This window comes from Mus musculus, chromosome 9, assembly GCF_000001635.26.
Source record: "Mus musculus strain C57BL/6J chromosome 9, GRCm38.p6 C57BL/6J".
NCBI classification, from domain to species: domain Eukaryota; kingdom Metazoa; phylum Chordata; class Mammalia; order Rodentia; family Muridae; genus Mus; species Mus musculus.
The window spans coordinates 15,703,343-15,721,186 of NC_000075.6; the positions used below are offsets into that span (position 1 = coordinate 15,703,343).

The 17,844-nt window shown below is 46.0% G+C and overlaps 1 protein-coding gene across 6 annotated transcripts in view; it reads left to right on the forward strand.

The window, feature by feature from the left end:
- The first annotated feature begins 6,395 nt into the window (after positions 1–6,395).
- The window catches only part of Slc36a4 (solute carrier family 36 (proton/amino acid symporter), member 4), a 32,651-nt gene continuing 21,202 nt past the window's right edge, over positions 6,396–17,844 (forward strand). For 4 of the 6 annotated variants that reach the window (NM_172289.5, NM_001357565.1, NM_001357566.1 and 1 more), the window contains exons 1-3: positions 6,396–6,495; positions 16,291–16,414; positions 17,358–17,448. In NM_172289.5, the coding sequence (NP_758493.2) occupies positions 6,450–6,495; positions 16,291–16,414; positions 17,358–17,448 (261 nt within the window). In that variant the 5' untranslated portion in view covers positions 6,396–6,449. Of the gene's footprint in view, positions 6,496–6,658; positions 6,833–16,290; positions 16,415–17,357; positions 17,449–17,844 lie in introns of those variants that run through there. The other 2 variants (XM_006510170.4, XM_030244281.1) reach the window with 2 other exon arrangements.

A 17,844-nucleotide genomic window follows, 5' to 3' on the forward strand; every position in this document is an offset into this window, starting at 1 on the left:
TTCTGGGTGTGTCAAAGTTCCTTGGCAGTCAAGCTGCCTCTGGAACCCTGAGGTCCTGGTGTGACCAAGCTCCCGGGATCCTGGGATCCTGTAGTCCTAGGTGTGTTAGCATGCCTGGGATTGGAGCCTCTTCTGGGTGCTGTGGGACTGTCTGTGGCCCAGACTGGAAGGAAACCTTGCCACTGATCTGGTAGGGTTCCTACATCTCTGGACCCCGCTGGTCCCAGTTACTCCTGGTGGTGTTGGAACAGATATCCTACTCAGCAGAACAGGTGTCCTACTTACCTCTGATACTAAGATCTTGGGTGTGCTAGAGCGCCTGGGAGTGGAGCCTCCTCTGTGTGCTGTGGGACTGGCTGAGGAGTTTGCACCCAAGGTAAACTGGTGCAAACTGGCCTATTTTTGTTTTGAGACAGGCTTGCTGGATTCAACTTACTGTGTAGCCCAGTCATGTCTTGAACGTGTCATCCTTTTGTCTCAGTGTTCCATGTAGCTGGCATCACAGGCTGTGTCACAAGGTTGGGAGTCCCCTTCCTGGCTCTATTGTTATATAATGGAAAAATAATGAATGTAAGCCAGCTGGGCTGGTGCTTACCTGTAATCCTAGCAGGTGTGTGTGTATGTTAGGGGTAAGTGAAAGCAGGAGGAGCGCGATATGAAGGATAGCCTTGGTTACATCATATGATTAAAACTAGCCTGGGCTACTTGAGACCTTGCCCTACAAAAGCAAAACTAACTAAATAAATGAATTCATGCACAGTGTATGTGATATCCTGAGAGACATTATACACTGTGAAATATGGTTATCATAGTCAAGCAATACACCCATCACCTTGTGTGGTATCCTTGTGCTATGAATAAGTAGTAAGATCATTGAACACCTATGTTTGTAAATTTCCAACATGCCATGCACACTGTATGTTGACTATAGCTTCCAAGCTGTAAATTAGAATTCTATAACTTATTCATAAACCCATAAGGCCCTGGATGTGCATGCACATAGATTTGCATAGGGGGACAGAACAGAGGGGCGAGACAGAGACACACAGAGGGGCTAACTACAGGCGGCAGAGTAAGGAAAGGACAGTTTACCAGTTTTGTTTGTTTGCTTGCTTTTGTGGGTAGGAAGAGCGGGCTGAGGCCTGAGGGCCAGGTAACCCTAAGCACAGTGAGACAAGAAGTGTGGTCTTTCAGAGGTTATAAGGATTAGAGCCTCATGAGCAAGGTCAATACTTACCAACGGGACCCCTGAGAGCATGTGCTCTTTGTTCTGCTGTGTGAGAGCACACTGAGACATCAGCTTCTGCGGCCTGGAGGGGGCTCACAGTTTGAACTCTGCTGACACCCTAATTTCAGATTCTAGCCCACAGAGCCATGAGCAGCCAGTTTCTTTACCAGACACCCACTGAATGGAACTTGGTTCCTGAAAGCTCTTTATTAAGAAACCAGGTGTTTAGAGAAATCAACATGGGAGAGTACAGCTCCTTGGTCAGACTCTCAGAGGAATGGTATTCTTTACTCTATAAGGGCTCAAGGGGAGCGAGTACCTAGCTCAGCTTTGCCCTCTGGTCCCCTTCCAGACACACTGGGCAATTCTCACTGGAAGCAGAACATATGGGAGCCACTGGGCATTCAGGGCAATGAGCTAGGCATAAAGTTGATGTGAACTTGATAGGGAGCAGGCGTTAACCAGGGAAGGAAGGCTATGGCAGTTAGCATGTTGCTTGACTGTGGGGCCGTGATAGGCAGTCTATTTTGGTTGAATGAGGCTTGCTGTGATGACCCAGTTGAAAACTCTACAAGGGATGGAACACTGAGCCATGTTCCCAGAGACAGGAGCCTGAAACCACAGAGCTCCCCATCTCCATAATTCTGTGACTATAAATCACACAATGTTCCAAGCATCTGGCATTCTGGCTAGATTCCACTCCCACAGTTACCTGACTATTCTCAGGTATGCCCCTCCCCACAGTTACCTCATAGCCCAGCTCACTATAAAAGGGGCTGCTTGGCCCTTCCTCATTCTTTTTAGCTCTCACCTTTCTTACTCTCCTCTCTAGCCCTCTCTCTCTCTCTCTCTCTCTCTCTCTCTCTCTCTCTCTCTCTCTCTCTCTCTCTCTCTTCCCCTTCTCTCCATGTGGCCATGGTTGGCCTCTCTCCCTCTTTCTACCTTCTCTCTTCTCCCTGCCTTCTACAATAAAGCTCTAAAACCATAGACCTGCTCATCAAAGCCCGCCACCATGCTTGAAGGATGGGATAGGCTTTCCCCTAATGAGCTGAGTCTAACCTCTAGCTGGAAGCCTTCCTGAGTTCCAGCCACGGACCAGACCAAACACTCTCACTACATGGGAACCACCCAGCATCCACCTCTCCCCCTGCTCTCTCCTCCCTTTGGTCCCGGGGCTGACCAAACCCCCCCTCCCCCCAATTCTGTTCTCAGCTCTTCCGCAGTGTCCAGCAGTGTCTGGGATGCTTGAGGCTGAGAACCTGGTACCTAGGACTGCCCCTTGTCCACCACCCGCCAAGATGGGGTCCAGTGGCTTCCCACAGCCAGACACCTACCCGGGGCCGCGTGGAAAGTGTGTGGCAGTCCTTCCAGGTCCACCCGCCCAGAGCACTGGAACTCTGGCAGGATGCGGGTTTTCCCCCAACTTCTTTTATCATCCCCCTGGGCCCCTACCCCCGACCTGACTCCATCACAATCCTTGAATTGTGGAGACAAATCCAGAGTGACTCTCAAAATCGAGCTAGTCATCAGAAGTGAGGTTAAAGAGGGAAACATCAAAGGCTGGACACATAAAACTGTATGAGCATGTGCATGTGTGTTGTTTATCTCAGTGCTGGGAATAAACTTCAGAGTCTTACTGCCAAGTGAGCCCTGCATCACTGAACCACATCCCAGCACATTTTCGTTTTCTTTTCTGAGATTGAATTTCACTAAATTGCTCAGGTTGTTTTCAAATATTTCATCCTCCTGCCTCAGTCTTCCCAATAGCCAAGAATGTGCTATCTTGTCCAGCATAAAGTCACTGTTTCAGTGCCAACCACCTCTATGGCTAAGAGCATAGCATCTCAGATTCTAAATTTTTAGAGTCTTTGCAAAATAATGAAGAAAATATGTTTCCTGAAATGTTCATTAAATTATTATAGTTAGAATCAAAAGGAACTCACATATTAAGTAAAGACTACTGACCCGTAAGTAACAAGTTTAAATGAATACTAATCACCCAACGATGATGCCCTTTTAAAAATCATTTACATGTAAAATTTTGTCAGGAATGACTGTTGGTGTAAGTCAGGTTCGTTGGGGCTGGGAAAGGTTAACGTTCCACAGACTGCAATATGAACTGAAACACTGGTTGCTACACTAACTGGCCTGAGGAGGCGTCTGGGAAAGCATGTTACAACTAAGAAAGAGGAAGGCCATGCTGAAGAGCTGCCTCACAGCAGTTAGCATTGCCCCAGAAAGGCTGGGCTCAGTGAGTTTTCTCAGAATTGTGGATCAATAGACACTGTTAAACCTGTAATCATGCATGTACAACAGAGCACAGAGGGCAATGTATTGGGAAAGTCTTTGGACAAGCACACTAGTACATTCTAAAGGCTGGCATGTTGAAAGCATTGAAGTGTTCTCAGATCATTCTCTGTCCTCAAAGGCAGAGCTCGATTTTGAGATCAACTCTGGGTTTGTCTCCACACTACAAGAACTGTGACAGAGTCAGGTGGGGGGCAATCCTAACTCCCTACTATTAACACCATCAGCATCAGCATCACCATCAACATCACCACCACCACCACCACCAAAACACTGCAGCATCTGAAATAACTACAGAAGAGGAAACCATATGAATTTTAAAAACTAAAATGCTTCATGTTATAGATGATTTTCTGGGATGTTTGTCTTAATAAAAATTAATATTTTGCAAAGGCCAATATTTCTTTGGTGAATTTAGTATTTTTACCATGTATATATAGCTTAAAATCGAATAGGACTCATAATGAATGACAGTCTTGCCTATTTATGATTCTGTTTTGAGAGGTTGCTGTTCAGTGTGCTTTCCTTCATGCTTCTAAAAATTTTTCAGTTTTGTTTACTAGAATTCCACCATAACTAGAAATATTAAGAGCTTAGCTTCTTTACGTCAGCCTCCACCTGCAGAATCATAACACGCTCACCATTGTTCATGATGTCTTTGGTTATGGCTGTGTGTATTATTCATGGTCAAGGCATATTAAGTGTTATGATTATAATTTCCCATACTTCCTTTATCAACACTGTTAATTAGAGTCATTGTCCATATGTCTACCTGGCCCTTCACCCTCTCCTACCACTACTTGGCTTTTTCCCTGTCTACAGCAAAGTGTTTAGATGTTCCCCCAAACCGGAGAAAACTCTCTTTGCCCAAGTTTACATTTTCAGACTCTTCCTTAATTTCAGCATTTCTTTTGTCTCTTTCTGGCACTCCAGGTGGACTGACATCTCTTGAGATACAGCTGTGGTCTGGGACCCTGTCAGGATCCTATCCTGCATCGGATTCTTGGTTTTTTGCTTGGTGTGTTTTCTAACTAGGTTTACTGCTGGTAGACTTACCCCTGGTGGGTTTATTCAGGCAAAGCACTCCTCCAGGCATAGACAGAGCACACGAGATGTCCAGGCTGAGCTTTATGTTATACTAAAGTGTGTCTGTATTATCCTTTCATTATATCCACAGTTTCGATAGGCATAGTTTTAGCCAGTGTATTTTCCTCGAAATAGTGGAGTCCAACACCTCATCGAGCCCTAGCTGTTGTTAGCCATTGTTTGGTAGGCAGGTGAACTTTAAGCCAAGGAGCCTCTTCCCAATGGCATTTAGTATTTAAACCGAAGGAAGTTTTAGCATCTTTCTCTTTCATTTTTCTAACATTTTATAATAATATTTCTTGGCTTCGGTTAATTTTCGCTTGCTGCACTGGGAGGTCAGTGCTCTGCTCAGTTCTGGAAACAAACACCCTTGGATGACAAGTGTTCTTCAGCTCTGATGTGTAGTTGCTGCCTTTCTCTCAACTTCCTGACTAGAGAGTCCAGAGCTGCTGGACGGATCCCAGACCTCAGTTTCCCTTGTCCGTTGCTCTGCTTTTGGCTGCTGCGTCCTCACCTTTCCGAGCCATTCTAGTTTTCTTTTGTAAATGTGCAGGTTGTATTTTGCAAAGTTGATACAATTCTAGATATATCTGAAATGAGAGAACCCCAATTGAGAAAATGCCTCCATATTGGCCTGAGGACAAGCTTGTGGTAGTATTGTCTTCATTGATGAAGGGCCCAGCTCAGTGCCGGCAATGAGGAGCCGTTTCTGGGTGCTATAAGAAAGCAGTGTGAGCAAGCCACACAGAGCAAACCAGTAAGCAGCATCCCTCCATGGCTTCTTCAGTTCCTGACCTGAGTTCCTGTCCTCACAGTGATGGACTTCCAATTGAAGTGAACTCTTTCCACCTCAAGTTGCATTGGGTCAATGGTGCTTTATCATAGCAATAGAAACCCTAACTAAGGCAGTCCATGCCATATATTTATTTAAAAAAAAAAAAAAAACCTCTGTTAGCACAGTGTGGAGCCTTTTCAAAGTAAGTTAAACTCACGCACCATTGTCTTTCTTAGCTTTCAGTTGGATGAGTCAGTCACGAAGAGTAAACAAAGATATTGCAGTAAAGGTCATGTTGTTAGCAACAGTGAGGGCTCTTCCAGGTACTGTCATTGCATTTCCTAGGTCCACCCATAGAGTTGTTCCGATGATAGGGAGAAGGTGCCCCTCCTTCTGGAAGTCAGCAGATAGTGAAGCCACTTTAAAGTTGAAAGTAGGCAATACTTAATAGGCAGGCTGAAACGGTTTCCGCAAGCCAGCTTCGTATGCAGACTGAGAATCCCTGCTGCAGTGGCAGATCCCTCCCCTGCCTTCATTGGCTTACTGTTGTTGTTGTTGTTGGTGGTGGTGCTACCGAAGGGTCTTACCCTTTGTGTGGACAGTGGCACAGTGACTTACAGACTGCATTGCGCTGTCTCTCATATGACCAAAGAACCATATGACAATGTAGTGTAGTGCCTGATAGTGGATGTCGACACTTCCCTCTTTGCCTTAACCCTAGTGTTAGCTGTCTTTAAGATGCCAGTGCAGGAGCCTACATCTAGCTGCGTTTGTTAGTGTCAATTGGGGTGGAGGAACACTGCCAGTCGGTCGTCGGGAGTTGCAGTCTGCCTGCTTTCTGCGTGGTCCGAGGCCCTTTCTTCCGGCATGCGAAGCCCGGGGATTCAGAGGATCGCTCCTCAGCTTGTAGGCGCCGCGCCTGTCACCCCGAGGCGCAGACCCGCGTGGGCTACGGTCAAGGCCAGCCCGGGCCCCGCCCCTCGGGGCGGCTCTGCGCATGCTCGGCGGTGCGGCCGGCAGAGCGGGCGGCGGCGACCTGGAGACCCCCGAGGGATGGAAGCGCCGGCGCCGGCGGAGACGGCGGGATGCGAGGAGCTCGGTGGGTGTCTGCCGGCCTGACCCAACCCGGGGCGTGGGCGTCTCCCGCGTTCGCAGTGAGGGCGCGTCGGCCTTCGCGTCCGCTGCGGCGGCATCCGGGCTCCCGGTGTCTCGCGCGCCTGGCCGTGGGGGGGGTAGGGGGTGGGGGTGTCTCTGCGCGCGCACTGAGCACTAGGGTGGCGGGATGGCGGGATGGCGGGGTGACGGCGTATGCAGAGACTCCAGGCAGAGGCTGGTGGGTCCCAGGACCCTGGCTGGCGTGAGTTCCTCTAGGACCAGCACAGAACAGTGGTCCCCAGGCCTGGCGGGGCCTTGCAGGTCGCTGCACCGAGTGTGAGGTCTGTCTGCCTTTGAGTTGTCAGTCTTTGTATGCCTGTCATTCTGTCCATCTGTCTGTCCACGGGCCTGTGCTTGTAGCACTGTGCGTCAGTGCGGGGAGTCGCCCCGTTTGTCCACGTCAAAGGGAGGCGGGAACTGCTGCCACTCTGTTTTTTTCCAGGATGCTTTAAGGAAGTTATCATTGTTTTCTTTTCTGAGCCTGGATCTCAACTCTGGGCATCTCCAGCTGAAGCCTCCGTTGACTCCTCGCTGCGCAGCTGTTCTAACGGGACATTGCTGCCTGAAAAATAGCACGTACCTGGGCTCTGACAGGCCCTGAGCGCTCTGTTTCCATGGTTTTGGAAGGCTTGCTTCTGTTTACTACTGCCAGAAAGAAAACAGAAGCCAGGATCAGGATAGAAAGATGTCCTCCTAGCAGCACACTGTGTTAAGAAATATTTCTTAAAGAAAGAGATTAAATTAAAACATACTTTGAAGTAATTTATAGACTGGCATGCCTATAATAATGTGCCAACACTTCATGGTTGTTTTCAACAAAGGTAGAAATTCTAAGTCTAACTTTCATTGAGAACAGACTGTCAAGCAGGGTGCTGTATACTATGCTAGCCAATGACTACTTGATCCACACTAGAATTCAGGGAGGCAAGTTCTTTTGTCTTGCAATTGTTCTTGCCTAAGGCAGGGCCTTGTTACTACAAACTCAAGTTTATGAGACTCTTCAGTTCAACCCATGTTGTTGAGCTGTGAGGAGATTGGCAGGAGCGGGATAGTATGTTATCATTAGCATGTATAAAGCTGGTGTGGTAGCAGTACACACTTGCAAACCCAGTGTTATGGGGCTGAGGCAAGCGGGCTGTCAGCCTATGCCACACAGTGAGTTCTAGGCCAGTGTGGTCCACACACTGAGGTCCTGACTCTGCCCTGCCCTCTGGAAAAGTTCATCTTTTCACTCAGCAGTTTTATGTGTAGACAATTTCTCAAAGTAAATCATGCAGTTAAACTGTATCAGGCTGAGAGGATGGTTAAGAGGGTAAGAGCAGTTCCCATGCAAGACCAACGACCTGAACTGGGACTCCCAGAACCCATGGAAAGCAGTAGAACATGGGAGACAGAGGCAGGACAGTCGCTCATGTGCTTGAATGCCAGCTGCAAAGCTCAGCATCGGAGAAGAGAGAGTCCCTGCCTCAAGCAAGGTGGGAGGGAGAATAGCGTCCCCACAGTTAGCATCCGGCAGACCCCTTGTACACACGCTGGGCCACAAGTGCTTCCACAGACACACAGCGCACACACAAATGTCTGCCAGAAGACTCATTGCAGCATTTGTAAGGGTCAAGGTCGTTATTGTCCGATGGAAAGCCATGAACTCAGCTGTCACTTAGCGTACGGTCAGCTGTTAGAAGTGACATGGAAACATACTCACCATGCATCATCTGTTAACTGGGAAAGCTCCCTGGTTCTGTCCTCTACAGTAAAGTGTGCTTACGGTGGTTTCCACGTGACAAATGGACTTTAGAGCAAAAGTGGGAACTGGGGGGCCTTCCACAAGCTCAGGAAAGAGGCCAGCATGCTCTTCAGACCAGCATAGTGGCAGCGGTGGAAACGGAGAGAGGTGGTTAGACCGGGTGTCATAGACCAGCGTGATTTCCAAAGAGACTGGGTGAAGGCAGGCAGGATGGCTCCAGGGACCGGAATGTCTGAAGGGCTGAGGGCTTAGGACAGTTTTATAGTGTCTCCAGCCTTTGATGTTTCCCTCTTTAACCTCACTTCTCATGACCAGTTTTTGCTGACGGGAGACTCTCCACTTGAGTTAGATCATGTGAGGCCCTGTGCCTTTCTCTGTGAGCTCAGTCACGGCTGCTCACTTGAAGGGAAGCCAGCTGCCATGTTGGGAGGACACTCAGGCAGCCCAAAGACAGTGTCCATGGGGTGCAGGTCAGAGGCCTCCTGACACACTGGTGCCAACCATAGGAGTGATTCCCCCAAAGCCTAGACCTAAGAGGTGACTTGTCCAGATGGGTGAAGTCATGTGGTGTGGAGAGGACGATAGGATTTCCTTTAGAGCTGATCAGGTCTAGAGTTACTGGAAGGTAAGGTCTAGGGAGGAAAGTCCGGAAGTTGTCAGCACGTAGGTAACCCTGAAGCTGTGGGGAGGGCAGGGAAGGAAGATGAGGCAAGGGAGTGAGGAAGAGAAAGAGAAGAGATACAAAAATACTCTGCATTGTTACTGAGGTAGATTCAGGGTGGTGGGAGAGTTAATGTTTTAGAAAGCACCGTTCCACTGTTACTCATGCTGTTTGGGTTTGTACAGTGGCAGTGCTACTGAATGTAGAAGGCAGTTTAACACTGGCCATCTGTGGAGAGCTCCGCTGGGACAGAGGATGGGCTTCTTACACTCAAAAGCCATTGCAGGTTTCTAGCCTGTTTCTTACGTTCTGTCCTCTCAACCACAGGAATAAAGAAGTCCGCTTTTATGATCAAGGTGGTGGCGCATGGGTTTTAGCTGCAACATTGTGCTATTTTTCATAAAAGAAACTATGCCCACCATATTTTATTACCATTGCTGATATATAAGTGGTTTCTTATTTTGTAGGAATATTAAGAGCAATATAGCATTACTAAATGATTTTAATATTTCCAGAGGAAAGAAAGGATAGAGATGGTTGTGTGGTCCATCTACACCATGAGCTGGTTTCCACTATGCTATGTTTTCTTCTCTCTATTTCCACTTTACTTTTTAAAACACTGCGGCATAGTGTGAGTCCGTAGCCCCTCTCCTGACTCATTGGATGACTGCCCTCGTCTGAGCCTTGGCAATCACACTGTGAAGGCAGGGTTGTATTTTCTAGGGTGGGTACACTGTAGTGAGCATAGTAAGTTGCTTATTGCCATGTACTTAGCGGACTTTAAGATTTTATGTTTCGGCAAACATCTTTATTAGTAGCTTGCCAGAAGTAGAATTACTTGATGAGAGTAGTGAGCACTGAAAGAGTCTAATATGTATTACTAAATTTGTCAGTCTTTATTTAGCTACACCTGGAGCTGATTTCAGGGTAGGCAGTTGAGGCTGAAACAGAAGTTGGGATGGCAGAGCAGAGCGTCTGTATCCTCCTAACTTAAGCTCCATTCGTTGTGGACACTTTACATTATATCTAAGGTGTATAATATTTAATAGACTGGTTTTTATTGTTACATGTTAAACACTTAGAAATAATTATACCTGGGTAGTTTGAAATCCACTGCTTAATAGTATTTTATCAGGAATTAGTAATTTCACCTATTTTACCACAGCTTTTATAAGAATAGTTTAATTTATTGCTTGGCCAAAAATTAACATAAAAACTTCAGCGAATAATAATAGACTATGTGTAAACAACATAGGCTAATGAAAATTTTAATTACTTAATGTAGAGTATTCAGACACTGTTTCATGTGTTCTTAACTCTGCTAAATCTTTTACCATGTTGGGTCTTTAGATACCGTTATCCATGGTTATTATTAGAAGATTAATTTATGAATGAGCAAATGCAGCCCAGGGTACAGCCTGTGGAGCCAGTTATCCCCCTGCTGTGTGGGTCCCAGAAATCAAAGTCAGGGCTTCAAACTTGGTAGCAAGCATCCTTAGCTGCTGAGCTGTCTCTCTGGCTCTCCTTAACTATGATTTTTGCATTAGTTTCTACTTCTATTTCCTTTTAGCTGATATAACATCCCATCTTTTCAAACTAAGTCTTATTGGATACTTTGTGGCTCCAAAATGCTCAGTATTGGCTATTTTTATTGTTAATTCTAATTTCTTGTCAAATATTTGTAGTTTAAAGTCTTAGACAGTATAATTTGTTTGTAGTATTGATTATCAGGGGTGGAACCGCTGCTCCTGGGTGGCTCATGTGCTTGTAGGGGCTCCATGCTTCATGCCTGCTGTCTCATTTTATCCTCTAGTCCTCTGCGAGGTGGAAATTGTGAGTTTCGTCATGTATATAGCAGAGACCTTGGTAGGAGGTTATCCTGCTGACTTCATGTCTCTGTTTAAGTAGCTACTGCCTACATGAGGTTGGTTTCTGAGTCTTTGCAGTGTGTGTGTCCCAGTAAATACACCCTGGATTTCCAGTAATTAGTGTGGAAAACAGGATGTAAAGCATCCTACATTTTATGTTGGTTATCTGGTGGTCAGGGGACAGTATGCTGGACTCATCAGATTAAACAATACACTATTGCATGTCTTCTCATCAGCAGGCAGAGGTTCAGGCCTGGCGTGTGCTGTGCGGTCTCCTGACCAAAGCCAGTGTTAGTGCTACAGAGTAAATGCAAGAAGTCACCACTGCATTTTCTAGAGGGTCAAATGCAAGACATTATTGATGTCTTTACATACTACATCCTGAAATTCAGAACAAAATACAGTTTCACATAGTATACTTAGTGATTCATGGGGTTTCGGCGAGTTATGGGTGACTGAGTTTGTTTATAGCAGATCTCACCTTAGAGGCTCTGGTTCAAGTGGGAGACAAGGAACATTTTCAGTTGTAGCCTCGTAGACACTGCTTTCCAGGGATTAGCATTCGAGGTTCTTTAATTATTTAGGTTTGAGTTACTTTGTGACCTTTAGGGGAATATAGTCAGTTCTAGAACTTGACCCTATTTTAACTATTCTTAATCTAGTTAAAAAAACATATCTATGTATTTATATAAACTTATAGCTACATAAATATATGTTAAAGGATGTACATATGTATATATCTGTATCTGTGTTGTGTAATGTCGCTCCAAGGAATGAAGTCTGAAGCAAGGGGAAGTCCCGGGGACTTTTCAGCTGCTTTAAGCACCGTTTAAGCACAGGGGCAGGCACCAGCTGCCTGCACATCATGCCGCAGAGTCAGAATGATGCATGCATGTAGACTTATGAGGTCCTAACCTGTTCACTACTTTTCTCTCAGCTTCAGTTTTTACAAATGAATTCCTTTAAATCCTGTTATGAGAAGGTTAGAAGAGTGTCATGGAATAATTAACTTATTAAGATGCTCACATATGAGGGGTAAGAAAATCGATTGGAGGCAAAGAAATATAGAAAAAGATTTTTCAGTAAGTCATGGGCTCATGCTTTCGAGATGGTTATAGCATCGAGACTGCCTTTAGAACCACAGAAAAGTCACTTGCTAAACAACCTACATTAGGAGGGACAGAGAGCCCAGCTGACCTGTGTGGGAGTCAAGCGAGTGTTGTAATGCTGGTTTGAAAGCCAAACATAAATTACACAACTGCTATTTACAGTCATTTTAATACTTGCAAATTACAGTCTCAGGTTTTAATCTAAAAAGATACTGAATATAAACTCACTGCCTTTACCAATAAAAGCAAACTTCTCATTTATAGTTGATACATTTTTAAAGTTGTGAGAGAACTTACCTTTTCCTTGACTTTCCATGGCTGCTGTGATCTCTCGGGCAGCGAGCTTCAGATAATAGATGGCTAAGGTTTGAAGTGTTGGTAGAGATAGCTATCTTTATGGAGAACACGTGAACTCACTACAGCACAGCACAAGGCAGAAATGAAAAAGTGGGCATAACTGGTAGTTTGGACAAGCTAAACTGATCAAAGCAAATGATATCAGCAGTCCACAGGGCAGCAGGGTGCACTGAGGTATAAAATCAAAGCCCATGAAAGGAATAGCATGGCCGATGTGGGTTCACGAACTTTCGTAGAAGTCCTTTGTTAGTCCTGTGCTGTACTTCAGGAGCTGATCTTACTTGGAGATAGAACCTGCTGTAGAAGGCAGTTTGACTGTGTCCTTACAGAGAGGCAGACGTGGGCACAGACTCAGTTATGGGAGAATGTTACATGAACATAAAAATGGCCACATGTAAGATGGGACACAGGCCAGAGCCTTCCCAGCCCCAAGAGGAACCTCCTTCCCCAAGACTCTATTTTGGAGTTCTGGACCTTTGGGATGATGTTGTCTTAAGTCCCTTTTTGTTACAGTGACCCCCACAAAACACCAGTGGTGGATTTGTAGGGAAACAATGGCATTGCTTTGGGCAGAGTATAACAGCAGGATCTATCTGTGCTGAGATGAGATACATATACCTGCTCCTGATATGTATGGGGCACAGCATGGAGGGGACAGGAGCACAGCATGGAGGGGACAGGAGCACAGCATGGAGGGGACAGGAGCACAGCATGGAGGGGACAGGAGCACAGCATGGAGGGTAGACAGGAGCACAGCATGGAGGGTAGACAGGAGCACAGCATGGAGGGGACAGGAGCACAGCATGGAGGGGACAGGAGCACAGCATGGAGGGGACAGGAGCACAGCATGGAGGGGACAGGAGCACAGCATGGAGAGGACAGGAGCACAGCATGGAGGGGACAGGAGCACAGCATGGAGGGGACAGGAGCACAGCATGGAGGGGACAGGAGCACAGCATGGAGGGGACAGGAGCACAGCATGGAGGGGACAGGAGCACAGCATGGAGGGGACAGGAGCACAGCATGGAGGGGACAGGAGCACAGCATGGAGGGGACAGGAGCACAGCATGGAGGGGACAGGAGCACAGCATGGAGGGGACAGGAGCACAGCATGGAGGGGACAGGAGCACAGCATGGAGGGGACAGGAGCACAGCATGGAGAGGACAAAGGTGCTTCCCCTCTGTGAAGAGTAGGGATAGGAGACTAGGCAGAAATTTGGGGGAAATCTCTTTCAGTGTGATCATCTTGAAGTGCTAAGAGAGAGGTCTGATCTTCAAGTTAGCAGTTCAGGGCCAAGGCCAGGAAAGGAATTTTATCGGTAGCAGGACTGAGGGGTAGCCTTGTCTATGATTGCTTACAGAGGAGAGAAGGCAGGGCAGAGGCTCCTCACACCCTGATGGTGAAGTCGAAGAGAGGCTCGTGCAGGGAAGAGAAGGAGCACGAGGAGGAAAGGAGAGGAATGTAGGAGGGGTGGAGAGCAACACAAACAAAGGAGGCGTGAGAATTGGTATTTTGTATACTACATTTTGATTGAAGACTGAGAATTCCTCAGAGAATAATGCAGCCGTGAGTCCTTCCTGAAGAACCCGCTAGGGTTGTGCTCAGAGTTAGTCTGCAGCACATCAGGATCGCAAGGCCTTGCTCTCAGCTCCAGCGTAGGCACACCCAGTCAGAACCCTGGGGTGGAGCATGGCAGTGTGTTAGCAAGCCCTACCTGGCCTCTCTGAGACAGTCTAGTTGGTATACACTTCTGGATGATCGAGGAGACCGTCAGAGAACTACAGGAATGCAGATGTTGACCATAGACCTAAATCTAAGGTGCAAATGGAGACGTGGTGGGAAGGATGTATACAGAAAGGACAAGTGAAAGCAGGGCCCAGGTTGGCAGCGGGAGGAAGAAGGAAGCCCAGGCTGGCAGAGGGAGGAAGAGGGAAGCCCAGGCTGGCAGCAGGAAGAAGAAGGAAGAAGGAAGCCTAGGAGAAGGAAGCCATGGCTGTGCAGTGTGCCTGACTTCCCTGCTGTGACCAACAGCACCATGTGAAGCCTTGTCTCTGCTCTAGTCCTTCATGGCAGGGGAACATGATGGCAGAGGAGGCATTGCTGAGGTGGCCCTGTGCTGGTGGGAGCATGCGTGAGCTAGCTCACATCTTAGTGGAGTAGGAAGTAGAGACAGGACAGAAAGGCTAGACTGTGACCCTCAAGGCCTGCCCTGCCTAGAGACTCATGTCTACTTCTAAAGGTGCAGTCTTCCCACTGGGGACCAAGTATTCAAACACATGAACAGTGGGTACTTGGCGTTTGAACTGTAGCATTCAGGTGACAGGTGGAGATTGTACAGCACTCAGAACTCACGACAGGTGCTGGAAAGATGTTTCAGCTGCGGAGAGTGCACACTGCTCTTGCAGAGGACCTCAGGTTTGTTCCTAGTACCCACATCAGGCGGCTTACGACCGCCTGCAGTTCTAGTTCCAAGAGATCCCATGGTTCCTTCTGGACTGTGGGCACCTGTGCTCACACTTGCACAGACTCACATACAGATGCACGTATACACGGACACACGTATACATGTGATTTAAAGTTCTAAGAACTGTCTCGATGGTAAAAAGCTAAGGGGACAGGGAGAACTAAGGACATTCTAAAAGACATGGTGACAGAGGTGATCAGCAGAACAGCCTAGGTAAATGGGATCTGTGGCCCTGGCCTTGACCGCCTGTCCTGAAACAGCTCAGAGGAGTTAGTAGTGCAGCTTGCGAAGTTAAAACTCTAATGTGGAATCTCAAGAGACCTTTCTAGTTCTTAGGAAGGGTGCTGTATACGGTGAACTGAGATCACGTGTCCTTGCTCTGTGGTAACTTGTGGAGACGAATCTGCATTTGGGAGGGGAAAAAAAAACAAATGGTGAAAGTTAGAGAACATCTGCACAGAATGCACAAAGTGTTAGTACTATTTTTTTTTCTCCCTTTGGCAAATTTAAACCTGAAATTACTCTAAAATGAAGAGTTTGAAGGGCGAGGTTGATCATTTCTCACTATGATTACTCTGTCCCCTGGCATGCACACCATGAGTGGTAGATGAATGTGCTTAACTTTAAAATCTCTGTATTTCAGTCTTAATGAACTTAGATTTAATGATTTTTTTTAAAATTCATAGTAAGAGGACAGTGGTGAATGGCCACATTAAAACATCATTAGGAAAAACAGAACATTTTAAAATTTTAACATTGGGATGGATGTAATCTTAAGTACTTAAAATGTGATTATTATTTACCTGTTACAGTATGATTTGAAGCTGGCTGGATATAGAAAATATATATGATTATTTCTTCACGTTTCTTGTCTTGTAAAATTCATGTGGATAAAACAAGAAATGTTTTCTATATTACTTAAGCTTTTTCTCTTCACTGTATAATTCAAATAGAACATCCAGAAAATAAGTCTCATTGATTCTTTGTGATAATATCAAGACAGAGAGGGGTGGGGGTTTCTAAGGTGAACTAAGATACTCAGCTGCAGTGAATACAAATGATATTTCTGTGTGTATGTGTGTATACACAGAGTGAATATATACTTGCATATGTGGGTGCACATGTGTGTGTGTGTGTGTCTGTAGTGTGCAGAGGCTATACATGCTTGCATCTGTGTGTATGTCGGCTGGAAGTGGAACTTGAATATCTTGCTAGGCTGTTCTCTGCATTATTATTGAGAGAGGATCTTTCACTGAATCCAGAGTTAGTGATATCTTGCTAGTCTTGTGGGCCACTCAGCTTGTCTATCTCTGCCTCCCAAGTTCTGATGTTTCAAGCAGCTGCCAGGGCTTCCTGGCTTCCTTGTGAGTGTCAGGGATCAGAACTCAGGTCCTTAAGCTGAGGGTCAAATGCTTTATCCAGCAAGGCAACTCTCTAGCCTGATACTTCCTAATATTTAAACATTCACAAGTTGTAGCCACACATCAGTTTTACCAGCAGTGGTGCAGGACCATATTTTTTTTTCTGTTTTATAGATATGGACGTGATGAGGCCCTTAATAAACGAGCAGAATTTCGATGGGTCGTCCGACGAGGAGCAGGAACAGACGCTTGTGCCCATACAGAAGCACTACCAGCTCGATGGGCAGCACGGGATTTCGTGAGTGTCACGGTCACGGGTCCTTAGCTCTGTTACCGCAGCCTGCATTTCTCAGTCTCCCATAGGTCTGAGTGTTTTATGACTAAGAAGATTAAGGAGTCAGACTCCTCAACACTTATGTCTATGAGGGAGGGACATTAGGCTGACTGAACATCATGGGGATTTCTTCAGTAGTGATAGATACCAAATGCTGTGTCCCTCAGAGGAAGATCTCAGAAGAGGGAGGGAGCTCGAGGGAGTGGGGAATGGGTGTGCAGCCTGAGGACAGGCTACAGGTGGAATGTTAAAAGCCTCTCTCTTTATCTTATGATCATTGCCTTCTTAATAGTCATTTAATGATTAAGCACAGTCACCTGAAACTTGATCAAGAGTATAAACAAATAAACACCCCCCGAACAAGTAATTCTAGGCAGATATTCTTGTTTCTTAAGTTTGAATTTTGTAGTCTTCTTAATTTTAGTTTGTTTCTTCTTGGTCACTTCAACTCCAGTGAAGTAGAAACTTCCATGGCCAAGTCTTGAGGGAGCTCATGATAATATAAATTGTTATTTTACCTGCGAAGAGCTTTAAAGCTTGTATATATATATTTTTTGTCTATAACCTCCATTTAGGGTGACAATCACAGATCAAATGTTTAATACTGTAATTAGACAATACAAGTTGTTATATTTTACCAGTCAGACCTTGAGTATTCTTGACACCACAGCAGCAAAGTATCCTATGAGAAACTTGCTATTTTATGTGCACAACACTTTCACTAAACATTTCATTTGATTTCCACAATAAATCTCTGTGCTTGTTTCTGTGAGTGTAGGCAGGACTGGAGCCTAGGGTGATGGAGCCTCGGGTGACTTGGTGCTGCTGCTGGGATGGGAACTATTCTTTGGTGTGTGGGTCCCTAGGTTGAATGCTTAAATCGTAACTTAGGATTTTCACTTCCCAGGTTCCTGCAGACCTTGGTGCATCTTCTCAAGGGGAACATCGGGACTGGCCTTTTAGGGCTCCCCTTGGCTATAAAGAACGCGGGCATCGTGGTAAGCCTGTCATGCTCCCCACTGCAGATACACTTGCTTGTCTGCAAAGATAACTTCTAGGTACCATGTAGCCTGATCTAATATAACCTGGTCGGGTGACGTGTAGGTGGCCATTGGATATTGTCCTGATAGGTATGTGAACTGTAATTATGGTACCTATCTCAGAGTGATATTTACTGCTTTCATTTCTATGTGGTTACTTATTTTAATATTTAACAGCAACAACCTTCACAAGTTTTTTTTGAAAATGGTTTTGTCTCATTTTGGGGGGGGGGTGGAGGGTGATCAGGGGCTTAAGCCATGTACCCATAGTGACTAATGTATTAAGGAATGGATTGCTTTTATTATAGTGTAATTTCTTTAGTATCTTAGAATCAGCATAAGTTTGTATGCAGC